The 19762-nt window shown below is 44.0% G+C and overlaps 1 protein-coding gene across 4 annotated transcripts in view; it reads right to left on the bottom strand.

The window, feature by feature from the left end:
• Positions 1 to 19762, bottom strand: part of AGO2 (argonaute RISC catalytic component 2) — a 96685-nt gene that overhangs the window by 58588 nt on the left and 18335 nt on the right. For all 4 annotated transcript variants that reach the window (XM_077493383.1, XM_077493385.1, XM_077493384.1 and 1 more), the window contains exon 3: positions 711 to 891. In XM_077493383.1, coding sequence (XP_077349509.1) covers positions 711 to 891 — 181 coding nt within the window. The remainder of the gene's footprint in view (positions 1 to 710; positions 892 to 19762) is intronic.

Raw genomic sequence — 19762 nt, 5'->3', positions numbered from 1 at the left:
GGGAAAAAAGAAAAACCAAGACATGATAGAGAGATAAAAAAAGGGAAAGCTGGGAGAACCAAGAGTGGTACATCCTAAAATGTACCATAAGGGTTTTACGGGTGGAAGGGACTCTGAATCCTAAACGCGCGTGGATTAGGGGAGCAAATTACTAGTATTGCCTTGGGTGGCGACAACCCATGCTATGAAAACGTTACGGGTCCCCACAACTTGGGAAAATCTTATCACGGGGTCAAGGTACTAGATGGTTGGGAACCACTGTTGTAGACGGGGAAGACAAATCTATTTCATGGGATAATTGCTTTCATCAAACCGCTCTCAAAATAGATAAATGGCTTTGTGTGAAAAAATTCTTAAAAGCAGGTAAAAGTAAAGTAGTAAAAACTGGTCAATAACAGATCTACAACTATTTGAAAAGTACTTGACTTGCTATAAAAAGACAAAAATGAAATCACACAACGCAAAACGGGGCAATTAAATTCCCAAGCAAGACACAGTAGCAACGATCATAAAACTGGCACCCTGTGCGCTTCCGTTATTCAGGACATACAAATTAACCAATAAAAAAAAAGTAGAGCACATTTCATGCCCTTGCCAACATTTTTTTGGCACTGTATTCATACATTTTTAATGAACATAAAAAAACTGTTACATATACATACAGCAGTATGATCTCTTTGCTTTGGATTTCTCAAAATAAATAAACTTACCTGTTAACTCTCCTGGGACATTTTTCTGGCTTGATATCTACATCATAATGATAAATTTCTATTTTGGGAATGTCCATCTCAAAGAAGTTAGCCTGGAGCTTGATGGTCCTCCCTGAGGTGCCAAAATCTGGTCTCAGCGGAGGCTTGAATGTATACACCGGCTGAGGGGGCGGGCCAAGCACTGCAAACAAAAAAGAGAGAACTGTTACTTCAGGAATTTTTATTTTTTTATTTTTTCCCCCCCAACACTGGAGATTAAAGAAGCATCTCTTAAGCAAAAATAGCCATAGCCTAAAGACGGAGGGTCTTTTGATCTATGGCACCCAACGACAACACTAGTGACCATTCCTCTTTAAACTGATGTTGAATCGTGGCGCCGGCCAGAGCCTGCGAACCCAGAAATAACTCCGGGAGCCACATCAACAACCACGGCGGTTTTCAGGGACCATTGTGGGGCTTCGATCTAATGTAAGTAATTCATAATGAGCTAGTATGCTATGCATACTAGCTCATTACGCCTTTGTCTTGCAAGCCCCCCCCCCCCCCTTGGGTATACAACCACTTAAACATGCCCACAGACAAAAATGCCCAGATACCCAATTTATACGAGTTTCTTGTATAGATGCCACCACCTAAGGATCATTGGAGGAAACACTTGTTTACACAGGCTCAAGAGTGTAAAGCCTAAGGGCCGGTTCACACTGCAGGCGAGGCGAGGCGACTCCGACTTGCCTCGCCGCGACCTGCAGCGGCCTCGGCGGCGACTTGCAAATGACTTCTGTATAGAAGTCAATGCAAGTCGCCCAAAAGTAGTACAGGAACCTTTTTTCTGAGTCGGAGCGACTCGAGTCGCTCCTCTCAGAACGGTTCCATTGTACAGAACGGGGGCGACTTGCGAGAGCGAGGCGAGTCGTGTCGCCTCGCATCGCCCGCTGTGTGAACCGGCTCTTATACACACACGATCAAAAAGCCAGATGAGAAAAAAAAACAAAAAAAAAAACATTTTTGAAGCGACTGGACGATAATTCGATTGTTAGGACGCAGGTTTCGAGAGCCAATCAGGACAGTTCATCTGAAATTATCCAAATGGACAAACATGAAAGTTTCTTGTATGATACCAGAGCATACGTTTTTAATTTCATCAGTACACAACCAGTGGGGACTTGTGTTGTACTCTGCCCTATGCCACTTTCCTGTCATATGATTAAACCAGAAATCTCACCCGCCCCCCACATTAGGATTTTATTTTTGTTTATTTTTTTTGAGGGGGGTTGGTGTAACTCAGAGGTCTCCTCCCTGCCCTGCTGCCAGCCTGCTGGGACAAATTAAAAGTCCCAGAAGGCTGCGGGACCATTCACAAAGTGCAGTGAGGCTCACACACGAGCAGCTGGCTGTGAAGCTGCAAGGAGTCATAGCCATCTGCCCAGTGTTAAGATGCCAGCGCTTAAAGGGGTGTGTGTGTGTAGTGTGTGTGTGTAGTGTAGGTGTGTAGTGTAGGTGTGTAGTGTAGGTGTGTAGTGTAGGTGTGTAGTGTAGGTGTGTGTGTGTAGTGTAGGTGTGTGTGTGTAGTGTAGGTGTGTGTGTGTAGTGTAGGTGTGTGTGTGTAGTGTAGGTGTGTGTGTAGGTGTGTAGTGTAGGTGTGTGTGTAGGTGTGTAGTGTAGGTGTGTAGTGTAGGTGTGTAGTGTAGGTGTGTAGGTGTGTGTAGGTGTGTAGGTGTGTAGGTGTGTAGGTGTGTGGGTGTGTGGGTGTGTGTAGGTGTGTGTAGGTGTGTGTAGGTGTGTGTAGGTGTGTAGGTGTGTAGGTGTGTAGGTGTGTAGGTGTGTAGGTGTGTAGGTGTGTAGGTGTGTAGGTGTGTAGGTGTGTGTAGGTGTGTGTGTGTGTGTGTGTAGGTGTGTGTGTGTGTGTAGGTGTGTGTGTGTGTGTAGGTGTGTGTAGGTGTGTGTGTGTGTGTAGGTGTGTGTAGGTGTGTGTGTAGGTGTGTGTAGGTGTGTGTGTAGGTGTGTAGGTGTGTGTGTAGGTGTGTGTGTAGGTGTGTGTAGGTGTGTGTGTAGGTGTGTGTGTGTGTGTGTAGGTGTGTGTGTGTGTGTAGGTGTGTGTGTGTGTGTAGGTGTGTGTGTGTGTGTAGGTGTGTGTGTAGGTGTGTGTGTAGGTGTGTGTGTAGGTGTGTGTGTAGGTGTGTGTGTAGGTGTGTGTGTAGGTGTGTGTGTAGGTGTGTGTGTAGGTGTGTGTGTAGGTGTGTGTGTGTAGGTGTGTGTGTGTAGGTGTGTGTGTGTGTGTGTGTGTGTGTGTGTGTGTGTGTGTGTGTGTGTGTGTGTGTCTTCTCCAAGTCAATATGCACAATGACTACACAAAGCCAGACTATGCAAGATAGAAAAAAAAAAAAAAAGAAGACCTACAAGTAAAGCCCCATACACACCAGATTTTTTTTTTTTGCAGATTTTTGTCTTCAGATTTACCAAAACCATGTAGAGCAAGGACCTGCCTGATTGCATACACATTGAAACCTCATATGGTTTTGGTAAATAAGATAGTCTGTATGGGGCTTAAAGATGGGTTGTTGCACAAGAAACAGAATCATCTATGGGGAAAGAGAATTCATTTCTTAAAATTAGAGCGGTGTAGGATTTATGCCTGCACCACTTTTCATAGGCTGAGACGATAAATGATAGACCTGGCCAGAACTCATAGCATGTCTGCACATGCACGAGATGCCATGAAAAGTCTGCCGCACCACAGAAAATACCAGAAAAAGGATAACCATTGGAACTTCTTTTGACAGGGTGTGAACATTTAATAAAATTCAGCTGTGGCATTCTTACCCCTTGCTGTGTGCTGCCAACTTGGACTACAAGCAACAGTGAGGGTTCTGGCACATAAGGCAATAGCCACCACAGTAAGGCCACGTTCACATGTGCGGATCCATAGTCGGCCATCCGCTTGCTTAGCAGGGATCGCTCCGTTGATCCCCGCACACTGTGCAGGGACGGACCTGTCAGATTTCCACTCTCCTATGGGGTGTGTGTGCGTGCGCGTGTGTGTGTGCGTGGACAAACAAAAATAAAATAAAAAAAGACGGCTGATTACGGACCGGCTGTCCGTTTTCATCCAATCCGATAGACTGGTGGAAAATAGGGGTTCAATCCGTCTGGATTTTGTGGAGCGGATCAGATTGGATGTCAGCGGACATGTGACCGCTGACATCCATCGCTCCAGAGATTTATGGAGCGGCCGTTCAGATCCGCTGCAAAAAAACTGGTAGGCGGATCTGAATGGTCCGCACATGAAAGAGCCCTTAGAGCAGGGATATGCAATTAGCGGACCTCCAGCTGTTGCAGAAATGCAAGTCCCATGAGGCATAGCAAGATTCTGACAGCCACAAGCCTGACACCCAGAGGCAGAGGCATGATGGGACTTGTAGTTTTGCAACAGCTGGAGGTCCGCTAATTGCATATCCCTGTCTTAGAGAGACAAGTTAAAATAAAAAAGTGTAAACAGCACATTAACCAAAATGTATACAACATTCTAATGTGCTTTACACAGACCACACATTCACACTAGACCTGAATCCAATGAGGCACATTTATAAATACCCCACTAATCACAAACCACTTCGTTTTCTCAGAAGCCAAATTATTCCCTGGAATGCTTTTGGAGAGTGTGTGCGCGCCTGTGTGCGCAACTTCCAGGAGTCCAAGCAGTAGTGGAACAGGATCACTACAAAGTCCATTCATAAATGGTTCAGTCCTCAAGACTGAAATCAAACCAAGTCTCCAAATATCACCCAAACTGTCCTTCCCGCTCCTCTCAAGCTTGTCTCCAGAGCCTCTCCCATCCTCTGGAACTCTCTACCTCAACCTGTTTGGCCATTTCCTACTCTAGCTGCCTTCATCACTCCAACTAATCTTTTACCACTTCAACCAGCTCATTCCCCCACAGTTAAAACCTTTTGTACCATTTTATTGTAAACTCTTCTGAGCAGGGCCCTCTAAATCCTCTTGTATTGTAATTGTGTTGGCGCTATATAAATCCTGAATAATATAAAAATATACACATCTATCTCTACACACACAATATTTTATAATATATATATATATATATATATATATATATATATATATATATATATATATATATATATATATACATACATATACATATACACACACATATATACATATATATACATATACATACACACACATATATATACATTTTTTAATTCTCCTCCAGCCATGCCAACACCTTTCAGCCAGGGTTTTGGGTATCCAAAGCACCCGTGGCTGCCTGAAACCAATGGTGCAGACAAAAAGTGACGATTACATACAATACAATAGGACGCAGTCACCAAGACAGGCTGGGCGGTTCTGATCTTGGAAGGTTCAGCAGGAACGGGCTGAGATTCAGATCACGTATTGGGCAGAATGACTGTACCAAATTTAATCCATCAACCTTGGTACAAGCCTGGAGCAATAATCACTCATCCTCACCAGAACACAATGACTAGGCGGGAGGAATCCCCGTTAAAAACTTGTTCTGTATACGACCTCTGTCTTACTTTTCAGCAGATAAAATTTCCATCTAGCCCAGTTCATTTATTTTTTTTTATTTTTTTTTTAAAAACAGACTTAAGTTCAGTGGCGTTTGCACAGCCAACCATGGCTTGAATGTTAGGCACATCAACATGGATCATCCATAATTTGGAGTCATCAATAAGGGCCTTTTGCATGAGCTCAGCTGTTGAGTGCATCATTGTAGCACTGTATAGATAAATGTAATAAAAATGGCCATAATTGGCATTGTGGCCATGAAAGTACCACCCCAGCTCAAAAAAAGTAATTTTGGGGAAACAGATTATTATTTGAGAATTATTGTCCAGACAGTGACTGCAGCCTATCAGACACAGACACTGTACTCAGGCATCCATGAATGCAATATCTGGCAGTGGAGAGTCCCAACACATGGATTATGCCACCTCTGTGGGATGAAAAAGAGGAAACTGCAATGCATGACTAGCTTACGGCTAGACAGCCTGGCAAAAAAAAAAGAAAAAAAAAAAAAAGGGGGGAAGGCAAATATCTGCGCATTGTGGTTACCACTGAAACTAAGAAAGTAGTGACACACTCTATAGGTTAGGGCGTCTTTGAAAAGTTATCTTTAGCGGCGCTATTTGGCCACTAGCGGCCAAATAAGGGTTAAAACCAACCGCAAAGTGCCACTGTTGACATTACTAAACCTGTGCATGCCTCAGTGGATTTTAAGTGGGGTTTAGGAATGTCACTAGTGCTCTGCCCATTCTTGTCCCTGCTGGAGAGGAAGCTGTACTTGGGGACCTGCAGTGCAAGCATCTCCCTGCTTCATTCATCATGAACTGATTGTGGCACCTCTTCTGCCATTTCATCAGTACCCCATCAATGATTGGGTCACCAGTCATCGGTTAGTCAGCACCAACATGAGGAGGTAAAGTCATGCTCATCTACCAAGTTCGGTACCTCCACACATACTATCTTGTTATACCTTGTTCTACACTGTAACAAAAAGGAAAAGATCAGTTGCAAGAAACCTATAGGTAAAAACCATAACTAGCCCTTTGTTCTCAGATTGGGTTCAGCATACGTCTCCTATACAGGCAGCCTAAAAGCAAAAAACTATTCATCAAGATGGATACAGCATTTACATTATTAAAAGTTTTCTCCCTTTTTCTATAGAGAAGGGATCCAAATCTGGAAACAAAATAGATTTGCCAACACAGTAGGAAAAAAATAAAATAAAAAAACACTGGAGTCTTACTTGTAAAGGTCGGCCTCACCACAGCATAGTCCAACTAAAGCAAGCCGTGCTCACGTCAGCTGCATAGATGAATTTGGCGGTGTGTGACCAGACTAACATCCAAAAGCAATTTGATTTCTAGGATCACCTCTGAAGACATTACTTATTTTACACAAAGGCTTCCTTATGAACACACGGAAAAAAATAAATAAAGCTAAAAATGTACTCTTCAACAAACCCCCCCCCCCCCCCCCTAATAAAGCAACAATAAGGCACCATTCACACCTGAAAATAGCGTTTTCAGGTAGGAAATTGTGCGATTTTATGGCGTCGCCCACGATTTTGTGCAGGGCAAAGGGTCACCAATGTAAAAAAGAAAAACGCCCAAATATGTCCGATTCGAGCAACAAAAAAGGCTCCAGAACTTGTTTGAGCTTCAGGCGACTTGGAGTGGAAATGTGAACCATCTACATTGAGAATGTTTTTTTTTTCCCCCTCCAGTGTTTTGTAGCTTCGAATGGGGCCCGAGTCTGCTTAAACATTGTGATAAGCAATGCAAATACTAAAAATGACAAAACCTTTAACAAAACAAAAAACCTTTTGAAAGCTGAAAACAGGACAAAAAAAATAAAATAAAAAAAAAATAAAAAAGGGAGGGTAGAATAGGTTTGCTTTTTTTGTCATGCATATGTACCAATGAGGTGCTTGTGAAGAATTATTTCACTCTTCTGTTGTGCATACCAAGAGCCACCAGCTTGTATTTTATCTTAAAAATAATAAATAAAAGAAAAATAAAAGAAAAAGTTAAGATTTTAGCACGCCCATGGTAATCCTGCTCTCATAGTCAACTAAGACTGGCTTCACACTGAAGCTGTTTTTTGGGCGTTTTAGCTCTAGAAATCGCCTCCAATGCCTGAAAACCACCTTGCAGTCATTTCAGTGGGACTTTCACACTGGGGCGGTTCACTTGAGATGTTCTGAAAAGTCCTGCAAACAGCATCTTTGGGGCTGTTTGGGAAGCTCTGTATACAGCGCTCCCAAAACACACCCTGCCCATTGGAATGAATGGGCAGCGCGTCGGAAGAGCCGCAACACAAGCACCTTTAACCCCTTCTGTGGCTAGCGGGACTTAAAAGCGCCCATACGTCTGAAAAAGCGCCGCCAAGACCCCAGTGTGAAAGTAGTCTTATGAACAGACTCGGCGTTCAGTATATTTATCAAATATTTTCAAATGTTTTCCAAATTGTACACTGCACTATGTTTTTTTTTTTTTATTTATTTATTTTTAAATGCCCGCTGACATAAGAAATCATTCAGACATAGCCCTGGTCATCATCCTCAGGAAATAATTATTATTATTAATTCTTCAGAAATCTATTTCACCGGGGAGTACGGTGCAGGCATGGTCCACAATCAGAAAAGATTTTTTTTTTTTTTTAAGTGCATTATAAAAGATAACTAAAAGGCTTTTTTTTGTTTGTTTTAGATAGAGTGGAGAGGTATTATAACACCTAGGACAAGAAGTGATGGGAAATTTTATCTGCAATGGGACACCGATGGCAAAAAACAAAAAAACAAAAAAAAAAAAAAAAAACACATACACACCAAAACCCAAAAGAGGTTATACCTCCCTCCCCCCTAAAAAATAAAAAATGAAAAATAAATAAATGAAAACACATAGGTGGTTTTGCCTATAGTTCTACTTCAAAATGCGCAACCTGTACGGTTTAGGAGATATTCTCCTCGCAATGCGCTGCTGACTGCAGTGGCGCAATGCGCACAGGGGATTCCCGGCTGAAAGCCCGGCAGATGCTGGACCCTGTCGGAAAGAAATCTCCCGCGCGCATTCAATAAACGCCGAGGGAACATGTCAGCTACCTCAGCGTGGATCAGGCCAGATGTCGGGCCTCGCTCTAAGGCATTTCATAATGAGCTAGTATGCGGTGAATACTAGCTCATTATGCCTTTTACTGTGCAGGAAAAGGAAAATAATAAAAATAAAAAATTCAGCGGGTTTACTACCGGGTATCGGCCTAACATATCGGCCATCGCAATTTCTAAATATCGGCATCGACCAGAGAAAACCCCAAAATCGGTCAACCTCTAATCTTATCCACTAAAAACAGATGGATGAGGGGGTCCGTTCCCCATCTGTCTAGCCTAGTGGATCGGATGACAGTCACAGACAGAAAAAACGGACAAGCCTATTCCATTCGACTGCCCCATAGAGATTAGCAGGCAGCGTCCATGTCCACACCGCACATCGGAGCAGACACAGACCTATCATCCGCTTCCCCACTGAGAAAACGGATCTACTTGGCGGAGTCCGCCCAGTCTGCACGGGGCCTTAGATTTATGCCGATTACACACAATCAGCCAATCGGACAAAAAGTACTGCTCTCAAAGTGATCGCATGATAATCTGATCGTTAGTACACAGCTTTCGCAAGCCGATAAGTTATACGAAATTATCCGCACGTAAACTTTTTTTTTTTTTTACTGTGCGATATCAGAACGAACGATTTGTTTAATCAGTACAGTATTCGAAAAAAAAAAAGGCTGAAACGAAATCGATTGACAATTATGAAAATAGTTTTCAACTATTTTCATAATCGATTAATTGGCCAGTTGATTCGTTTGCCTGGCTAAAGAATGCTTTGTTTACATATCAGGAAATACAGTGCAGCACACATACAGCTCCGTACACTGTTCATACATGTCAGTAAGTGCCTGAGAACTTGTGAAAAGCAATGCCTCATGGGACATGTAGTCCTGGGCAGGAAGTGATTGGTTCTAAAGTCAGAAGTTTTTTTTTACCTTGCTATAGGGCCACTCAGTCTAAACTATAATTTGTAGCTTGCTATTGGGGCGATCTGAATGCAGGAGGAGGACCCCAGAAAAGAAGAAGAATAAGGGCTGCTCTAGCACTGAGGAAAAAAAAAAAAAAAAAAAAAAGATTTAAATCTTGAAGTTGAGAGGTCAAATTGACGCAAAATTTCAGAAAAATGACACTGCGCCGCTCCTGAGGAGCTGTGGGCAGGAGTTTTTAGGTGAGGTCACGTCTCCGGCCTAGTCCGCGAGGCCGGACGCCACAGACTAGGCCGAAGTCGCAGCCTCACCTGAAAACTCCTGCCCGCAGCTCCTCAGGACCGGCGCCGTGTCAGCGCCAGTCCTATTGTACACACACCAAAAAAATTAAAAAAAATTAAAAAAATAAAACACCACACCTCGATTTGAATCGCAAATTTTATTTATTTATTTTTTTAAGCGGTTTTTCACCCTAAAGGGGAAGTTACGCTAATCTGATCCCTCCCCCCCTCCTCTCTGTGAAACACAGTTCCCAGGACACAGCTGGGACCAGGACACAGCTGGGACCATAATAAGAGACGCGCAGCAGGGAACCGGGCAGTGAAGCCACGATGCTTCACTTCCCGATTCCCTGACAGAGGATGGCGCGGGGGCAGCAGCGAGACGAGCTATTTTAAAAAAAAAAACAAAAAAAACGCCTAGCTCTATAAAAACTTTCGTAAAGTTAATTTTATTTTGAAGGAAGACATTGTTTTTATATGGCCAGCATAAGTGACAGTAGGTGCAAGTAGCTTTTATCTAGCCATCTGCCTATAGACAAGGGAGTCTGTCATACATAGTATATTACACTTGACAAAAAAGTAAAAAAAAAAAAAAAAAATTTGCTCGGAGTCGTACAAAATTTACCAGATTCAACCTCTAATATAGTATATACAGTATCTCTTCTGTCTATATTTAATATTGCCTTTTATTTTAAACTTTACATATTAACTAAATTATACACGATACTTAAGGTTATTATCTGATCAAAAAAATAAATAAATCAGCCAACTAAAAGATTATGAAAATAATGGTTAGTTGCAGCCCTAAAATTCTTTATACCAAGACCACACATGCTCAGCAATTAAATATATTACAACACATGACATCACTTCGACGATGTATTCTATCACAGAAGAATTTCCAGAACTTTAGTAACATCTTGGTTTTGGAAATGAGACTAGCATGGGAAGGGGAAAAAAACAAAAAAAATAAATAAAAACCGCACACACACCACAAAAAAAAACCCACCCACACACAGAGGAGACACACACACACACACACACATAAGGAGAATTAGTGCCGTTATCTGTTAAAAACAGCCTTCAAACCACACCTAGCCGGCAGCACTAAATGTCCAGATAAACCCAGCAAGTCAATATGCACTACAGTCTCTAATAATGAGGGATGCACCAATACCATTTTTTTCTTTTTTGTTTGTTTTTTTATTATCATTTCTCGCTGATACCAATCACCGGTACCTACCGCAACTGTTTTGTTTTCACTTCAGCAATGGTACAAAGCATTGAAAAGTTATTTACAAATGACTGGCGACACGGTACAGGAGGCGGTCAGAGACTGGCGACATGGTACAGGAGGCGGTCTGAGACAGAGGACGTGGTACAGGAGGCATCCCCCATTGCAGCCAGTGTGCCTGTGCCCCATTGCAGCCAGTGTGCCCCATTGCAGCCAGTGTGCCCCATTGCAGCCAGTGTGCCCCATTGCAGCCAGTGTGCCCCATTGCAGCCAGCCTGTGCAGGGAAGAGAGCCGCCTCCACCGCCTGTTTGATCACAGCGCCGGGAACATCACAACTTTCATTTCAATAGCTGTGTGTTCCCGGCCGCGCGCCATCACACGCAGCCCCTCCCCCTTGTCCGGGCACTTTGATAGACAGATCATCCGCCCAATCCTGCGGATGATCTGTCTTTTTAAGTGCCCGGACAAGGGGGAGGGGCTGCGTGTGACGGCACGCGGCCGGTGTCTTGTCAAATAGCTTCCTCCATCGGATAGTGTCCGCTGCGTACTGCGCATGCGCAGTACACAGGAACACAGATTCCGAAAATTGCCGAGGATGAACGGCGCCTGCGCCGTGAGTCCACATTCTATCCCCACCATCCAAGTGGACAGAGTTAGAATAAAAAAGAGCCGAGCGCAGCGAGGCCGAGCCCGAAGCGTGGCGAGCGAAGCTCGCCCGCGAGGGGCCCTCTAAAATTCATACCCCTATGTCCGCTTGGATGGTGGGGCTACCACCTCCACTCACGGTGCAGGCGCCGTTCAGCTTCTGAGATTTTCCGAAGCTTCGTCTGCTCCGTACTGCGCATGCGCAGTACGGAGTGGACACTATTTGATGGCCGGACTCTATTAGGCAGAACACCGGGAACACACAGCTATTGAAATGAAAGCTGTGATGTTCCCGGCGCTGTGATCAAACAGGCGGCGGAGGCGGCTCTCCTGCACTATACACCCCCCATGATGGGCGTCACCAGGGGCGGGGGGGCGGAACCCCGCCCCCACCCAGGACACACCCCATTTTCGGCTCCATTATCGGCCGTTTTTCTCTTTCGGCAAATTGCCGAATTGGGCATTTTCGGCAGATATGTTTCGGCGGCCGAAATTTCGGTGCAACACACACACACACACACACACACACACACGCCAGAAGTGGTTAAGGAAGCATATAAGCCACTGGTGCCCAAAGCTTGTACAAAAGGTAAGCAGTAGAATTTCCAGTAGTATTCAAATTGGTTTATGTTAGAAAGCAGTAAGTGGAGGTGGTGGGGACAGACCAGACTGATTTGAGTTAAAGCAGACATCAATGCCTAAAAACCATCTTCCTCCCTCAACTGCACATTTCTAAAAGTAAAATAGGAAAAAAAAAAAAAAAAAAAAACACATTTATAAAGGTCTTATTCGAATGCTCACCTAGGAGAAGAGGACGCCGTACGGCCTCGGGGTTCTAAACGCTCGTGTTTTTTTACCTTAGTGCATCCTATACATTAAAGTGAAAAAAAAAACACACACACACACATATATATATATATATATACATATACACACATATACATACACACACACACACCTTCTGACCTTACAGTCCCTTTAAGGACAGTAAACCTTTGCCATCTGTCTGATCCAGACAAGCAGGAGGGAAACCATGAACAGAAAGCCCTGCAGAAATGGAGCAGAACGGAATGGATGTCACTTTTGGGACATTCATGCCCCTTTTGTTTATTGCTGCAGAAGTTTTCCTAACCCATATATTATATGGGCAGCCATGTGTAAACAAACTTATTCATTTAAATTCGACTACATGCATCAGGAAAAAAAATAAAAAAGCAAATAAATTATATAATAGCCATTTATTTATTTTTTTCGGTCCAGGATGGACTCAAGTCCGTTTACATCCTCCTGTCCATTGACATGGAGCTTAAAAGTGAGGTTTGCCTTAAGGAAGAAAAGAAAAAAAAAAAATGACATTGATTGCAAGCAAAAATAGTACTAAAAATGTACAAAAACTATTTAGTTCCACAGAAGAAAAAAAAAAAAAAATTCTGACACGTTTTCACACTTTCTATCCTGTGAAGACTTGAACAGTAAAGAGGCATCAGGAGCCAGCAGCAGTGAAAACTGCAACTGAAAATACTGGGTTTAGATTACTGTTGTATGTTTTGTATATAAAGGTTGTCATCTGTGTTCCCAATAACTAGAATTGCTCCATTTGTCTAGGTCAGGGGTCTCCAAAGGGCCAGATTACTTTCATTCAGACTTTAAAGGGAGCCAGACTGTTGTCAGTGGGAGCAAAAAATACTGCAGGCTTGGTTGTTAGTGGGAGCAAGACTACTTACATGGTGCCCCATCGTTGGTGCCAGTGAAGAAAAAAAAAAAAAAAAAAAAGTGCCCTGTATCAGCTGGAGGAATAGTGCCCCAACGACAGAGGTGGCTCTCTAATGAGGCAGATTAGGCACTAAGGCCTCGCACTCCAAGGGGCCTCGCGGCCGTCTAATCTGCCCAACATGTGAGTAGCAGTGGAGGGAATGTCCCCCGGTCGGTCTCCCCAGTCGTTCTTAAAGGGGTGCCGGTAGTCCCTGCAACTAGCTTTCCCTGGCCTGGGGTGGATTGACAGCCTGAGCACAGCCCGAGGTCCCAGGATCAGTGGATGGCTCTGGGTACTGCTCTCAACCGGCTCCTCTTCTGCCGTGCTCCACGGATCTCTGCTATGTGCAGAGCATGGATAATGGCCACAGCTGCAGTGGCCGAAGAGGAACTCCCTGATCTCCTCTCCAGGACGTCGCCTGCCAGAGCTGGAGCCGCCTGGTACAATCATCGAGGAGTCATTGAGTCTGCAAGAGCGTCAAGGTATTGCCTGACACTCAGTCCTGCTCCCCAACACTGACAGCATCCCGAGCAAAGGTGCCACTGCCCCGAAAATTACCACTGCCAGCCTCCTGTGACCACACACACACACAGCACTGACGATATTTATGCTATATGATGCCACCATCATCTCCATCCCCGTGCCTGGCATCCCACCACCCCACCCCCTGTAATCAACATTCCCATCATCCCCCTGTACCCACATCTAGCATCCTACCACCCTACCCCCATCATCCTTATCTTCATCCCCTCTGTACCCCAGTGCCAGCTTCCTACAACCCCCACCCACTGTCATCATCCCCCTCTGCTGACATCTTACTACCCCACTCATTGTCATCAACATCCCCATTATCCCTCTCTACCCTATCTGTGGCATCCTACCACCCTGCCTCCAGTCATTATCCTCACCCCTCCTGTACCCCACCTCTGGCATCTTATAACCTTACCCTCTATTATAGTGGAGATATGATCTCTGCCTCTCACACCAATGCTGCCACCATCACCCCAAACTGCATCCAACCAACTGTACCCTAACAGTAGCATCACACACCACAATACTGCCCTGCAACCTCTAGCAACCAATCAGTAAGTGGTAATATTGTGCAGTAACCTCTAGCAACCAATGGGTGAGCGGTAATGGTGTTTAGTAACCTCTAGCAACCAGTGAGTTATTATTATTATTATTATTATTAATAAATAATTTTTTCAATATGTGATTAAAGAGTAATTGGTTAGAGAAGATTCTAGACACTGAATTCAAAGTTCTTAAGCTTTAAGGCACTTACTATAGGTAATTTATACAATTTGTCGCTTGAATTATTTTTCCCATTTGGGCGTGAGTGGGGCCTCATGTCTAAGATTTGCCTAAACCCTCACAAAGCTTAGAGCCGCCTCTGCCCAACGAGCAGATAAAGCAATGGGCCACAGTTTGGAAACCCACTAGTCTAGGTGACCACTGTCAAGGTGTGAAAGTGAAAGAAAATGCAAAGCTTCGAGTCCTCACAGGAAGGGGTTTACGCAAGTCTAATTTCTGGTCTTAAAGAGGAAGTAAAGGCTATTTTTTTTTTAAATGCAACCTGCAAGGCAAAGGCACAATGAGCTAGTATGCATAGCATACTAGCTCATTGCGAATAACTTACCTGAGAACGAGGTCCCCGAATCGGTCCTCCATCATCACCGCTGCCATGTATCCCGGAGTAACTTCAGGGTCTCGCTGCTTTGGCCCTGTGATTCGCCGGAGCCGCGTTGACGTCACTCCCGCGCATGCGCACGGGAACCGACACGAGCGGCATATCGCCGTGATCTGCGGCGTGCTCAGTGCGCCTGAGCACGCCGCAAAAAGTGGAAGTAGACTGCCAAGTATGATGTTTACTAGAGCTGCACGATTCTGGCCAGAAAAAGAGACCGATACTTTGACGATTAATTGTGCAGCTCTAATGTTTACCTATAGGCAAGCTTTATTATAGGATTACTTATAGGCACAGTAAAGGTCTCCTATAAGTGCACCGTTAAGGAGATATTCACTTTAGGTGCAGCCGGTGACATCACTGGCACATGCACTCTGAAGCAATGGCATACCCATGCCATACATTGACTCCCATCCACAAAGACGCTGCTGGAGAGCTTCGTTTTCAGGTAAGTCTATCATAACGTGCTAGCATACAGTGCATACTAGCACATTATGACCTAAACGGCTCAGCCCAATTTTTATTTTTATGTGGTTTACTATAGCTTTAAGCTAGCCATAAAAGTTTACACTTCTCTCACTCAGCCCTTAATGCCCCGTACGTACAATGAGAAAATCTGAAGGCCGATCAGCCAGTTTTCCTCAATGCTTCCAAAGCAAATCAGACCTGAGGATAGAAATATTGTACGACAAAGGCTTTTTCTTATTCGTTTCTGATCATGCATAGTCGTAACGGATATTTCTCACACATTAAAAATTAAAACCGTTCGTTCTGTTCCCCAAAAAAAAATAAAAAAATAAAAATAAAAAAGTAGACTTTGTCCCTTCAGAAATTTTTGCTCGGAATCAGCTGTCAAAAGTTGTGTAGACACTAGGGCTGGGGGAAAAAATAAAAAATAATATCGATTTGAATCTAGTTGAGAGGTCAAAATCGATTCAAAATTTTCAGCAAATTTATTTTAATTTTATTTTTTTTCACCAGGACCGGCGATGACATTGGATGCAATCACCATTCAAACCAGTATTCACCCAGCTCCTTCAGATTTTTCATCTGAAATATATGGAGCCAGGTGGTGCCGACAGGGCCAACGATGGCTTGAAATCAGACTCACCAGCAATCATTTGAGACCGGTATGGCCAAGCATTAGGGCTCTTTGCTCAGCGGGGCAATCGATTAGTTGATCTCTGCTGAGCAGGCGGACGACCGGTCCATTTCTGCTCACTGTGCCGAGACAGACTTATCAGAGCCCTGCTCACCTCTATGTGGAGATGGGATGCAAAAAACGGTCCGGCAGTCCGTTTTCAACCACTCCACACAGATGGGAAAACGGTCTCTCGCCGTCTGGATTTCACAAACGGGATCGGATATCAGGAGATGCCAGCGGATAGGTCACCGCTGACATCCGCCGATCTACAGAGCCTGTACAATCACTTTTACCTACAGGCAAGCCTATATTAAAGGCTTACCTGTAGGTTCTGGAAATATCTCCTAAACCTCACAGTTTAGGAGATATTTACAATAAAACCATGCACCAATGTCTACGGGACAAATGCGCCCAGCGCCAATGTCTACGGGACAAATGCGCACTTTAGAAAGGGCATGGTCGTACCATTTCTAAAGGGGTCATGCCGTGACTAGCAGCTCTCAGAGTTTACTTCCTCTTTAACCACTTGAGACCCGCAATACGTCTATTGACGTCATGGGGTTTCGCTGGTCATATCTAAATGATGCCTGAGTCCACAGACATCATTCAGATATTTCCGTTTTCAGCCGGCGATTCCCTACACCATAAGAATGATCATAGCGGCTGTTCCACCGCTTGATCGTTCTTACGGGTGGCGGGAGGGGACGCCCCCCCCCTCCCGCCGCCCTCCGGTGCTTCTACCGACTCACCGTTTCCATAGGTGAGTCGGTCACAGGATCCGCCGGCCCCAGCATGTGATCATAGAGATTTCCGGCGGACTAGATTGTCCCCGGAGTCTCTATGATCGTTCGGAGGCCGGGCGTGATGTTATGACGTCACGCCCGGCCTCGGTATTCAAATTAACGGCGCCGATCTGGCTAGGAAGCCATGATCGTTTTTTTTTTATTCTTCCCAGCCTAGAGGTGAGATATGGGGTCTTATTGACCCCATATTTCACTGTAAATAGGTCAGATCGTGCCATATTCCTATTACAAGGGATGTTTACATTCCTTGTAATAGGAATAAAAAAGTCATACATTTTTTTTTTTTTGTAAGTGTAAAACTAAAAAATAAAATTAATAAAAAAAAAAAAAAAAAAAATTTAAGCGCCCCTGTCCCCGTGAGCCCATAGAAGCGAACGCATACGTAAGTCCCACCCACATATGAAAACGGTGTTCAAACCACACATGTGAGGTATCGCCGCGAACTTTAGAGCGAGAGCAATAATTCTAGCCCTAGACCTCCTCTGTAACCCAAAACATGTAACCAGTAAAAAAAATTTTAAATACCAAAGTTTGGCGCCATTCCACAAGCGCGTGCAATTTTGAAGCGTGACATGTTGGGTATCTATTTACTCGCCGTATCCTCTTTCACATTATGCAAAAAAAATGGGCTAACTTTACTGTTTTTTTTTTTTTTTAAAAAGCATGAAACTTTTTTGCTGAAAAAAACGTGTTCGAAAAATTGCTGCGCAAATACCGTGCGAGATAAAAAGTTGCAATGACCGCCATTGTATTCTCTAAGGTCTTTGCTAAAAAAACATATATAATGTTTGGGGGTTCTATGTAATTTTCTAGCAAAAAAATTAGGAATTTTACATGTAGGAGAGAAATGTCAGAATTGGCCTGGATCTGAAGTGGTTAAAAAAAAAAAAAAAAAAAAAAAAAAAAAAAAAAAATAAAAAGAATTGCTTTTAAATACAAAGTTTTCCCTGAGCACCTCATAAGGCAGCTTGTTACAAAGACAGATAAGGAAACCAAATAGTCTGCGGGTTTTGGCTCTGATCTTTGCTGCTGCAGGATCTGAACGGGTCGGATAACCTCCATAGGACAGCACCTGCTACTAGACATCAGCTGAAGACTGTACTTACAAATGCAGCCTGTGCCTCCAGACAACTCCAAATACTACAACATGACAGCAACGATGGAGTCAAAAAAAAGTCTGTTATGAAGCAAATAAAACACTTCGGCATCACCCACTACAGGCCAATAAAACACAAATACAACAGAAAAAAAAAAAAAAAGTTAAAATTTCCAGGCACTTAAAGTGGTTGTAAACCCTTACAACACACTTTGACCTACAGGTAAGCCTAGATTAAGGCTTACCTGTAGGTCCAAGAAATATCTCCTAAACCTACATGGTTTAGGAGATATTTGCCGAAAGACCGGCACCGCTGGCGCACTGAGCGCGCCGCCAACGGCAATATGCCGTGCGTGGCGGCTCCCGTGTGCATGCACGGGAGTGAAATCATCGCGGCTTTGCCGAATGACAGCAGCGGAGCAGCGAGACCCACCGAGAAGATGGATGCGCCGGACTACAGGGGACAGCGGTGACTTCGCTGGCTTCTGTGTCAGGTAAGTGACACATAATGAACAGAAGACAAAAAACAGCGCCAACCTAAGTGCAGTATTTCAAATCATAGGTATTTAGAGTAATTCAGGCACATCACGTTTACGTGGAAGAGAAGTTTTGTGGGGGACATCACAGGGCTCCCGGGGAGAAGCTGTCCTCTTAGGCTGTGGGTTCCCATCCGGTGGCGCCGGTGGTTCCCAGCGTCTCCGGCTCGGTGTCGCAGCGTCGCGGAGGTCAGCTGATGGATTTTTCTGGGTCGCGCTGTGATGACGTCGTTGCGCACGCGTTCGGAGCATGCGTGCTCCTTCATCAGGCATATGCGATGCATAGTAGTCCATTATGCTTTACCTTTGCAGGGAATGAAAGAGGAAGTAAACTCATCAGGGTTTACTTCCTCTTTAAGGGAACCTGACATAAGTACAAGCTACGCCTCTAATGGAGGCAGAGTTTATCTGGTTTCTTCGGCTCCATTCACACACAAACCATGTATTACAATGGAAGCCATTCAAATTAAAAAAATATAAAGTTGCAGCAAAAAATAAAGAAAAGTTGCTGCACTACATTGAGGCAACTCAAGTGCCATAGACTGCAATGTAAACTCTTAAAAGTTGCATGAAAAAAAAAAACGAAATAAATATAAATTCACATCTTAACGTTTATCAACGCAACTGTCAAAGATGCATCCAAGTCGCATCAATCCAAAGTTGCAAAAGAAAGTGCACGACTTTTGAGTTGCACAAGTATAAATGGAGCCGGAGCCACATTAGTCAAAGAAAAGGGAATAAGGCGATATATAAAAAATAAAAAACGTATCCAAACAAGTAGATTGACTGACGATATCAGTTCCTGAGTAAATTGAAACCAGCCCTTCTACATCATATGCCTCGGGCTGGTGGCCTCACTGGTCCCAACATTGATGCACCGAGCACCCAAAGGTCAAGGATTACTGCAGGGCTCAACGTGGGGGAAAAATAAATAGATAAAAATAATCTGTGATGGGGGGGGGGGGGGATATTTTCTTGGCACACTTTGGGCCCTTTAGTACCAATTGATCATCGTTTAAACGCAAGTGGGTGGAACTCCACATTAAGTCTGTAGCTAAACAAACAGTCACCACATATGAGCTGTTAGCTGAAAAGCATAACATTTTTTGCTCTTGGGTTTAAATATCCTGTAACCAGCAGACATAACAACCCAAACATGTAAATTACATTTATCTGCACCTCATCTGACACTGTGGAGAGGCCACACAAACCACAAGTCAGTCCTCCTTACCTCACCATGTTGCATATATCCCGCCAGTGTTAACTACTGTAAGGCAACCATTTAACAACTTGTACAA

This window comes from Lithobates pipiens, unplaced genomic scaffold (assembly GCF_037356315.1).
Source record: "Lithobates pipiens isolate NorthernLeopardFrog02 unplaced genomic scaffold, aLitPip1_a1.2 Scaffold_19, whole genome shotgun sequence".
NCBI lineage: Eukaryota > Metazoa > Chordata > Amphibia > Anura > Ranidae > Lithobates > Lithobates pipiens.
Note: the sequence above shows the minus strand (reverse complement) of the source record. Positions and strands in the feature narration are given on the sequence as shown.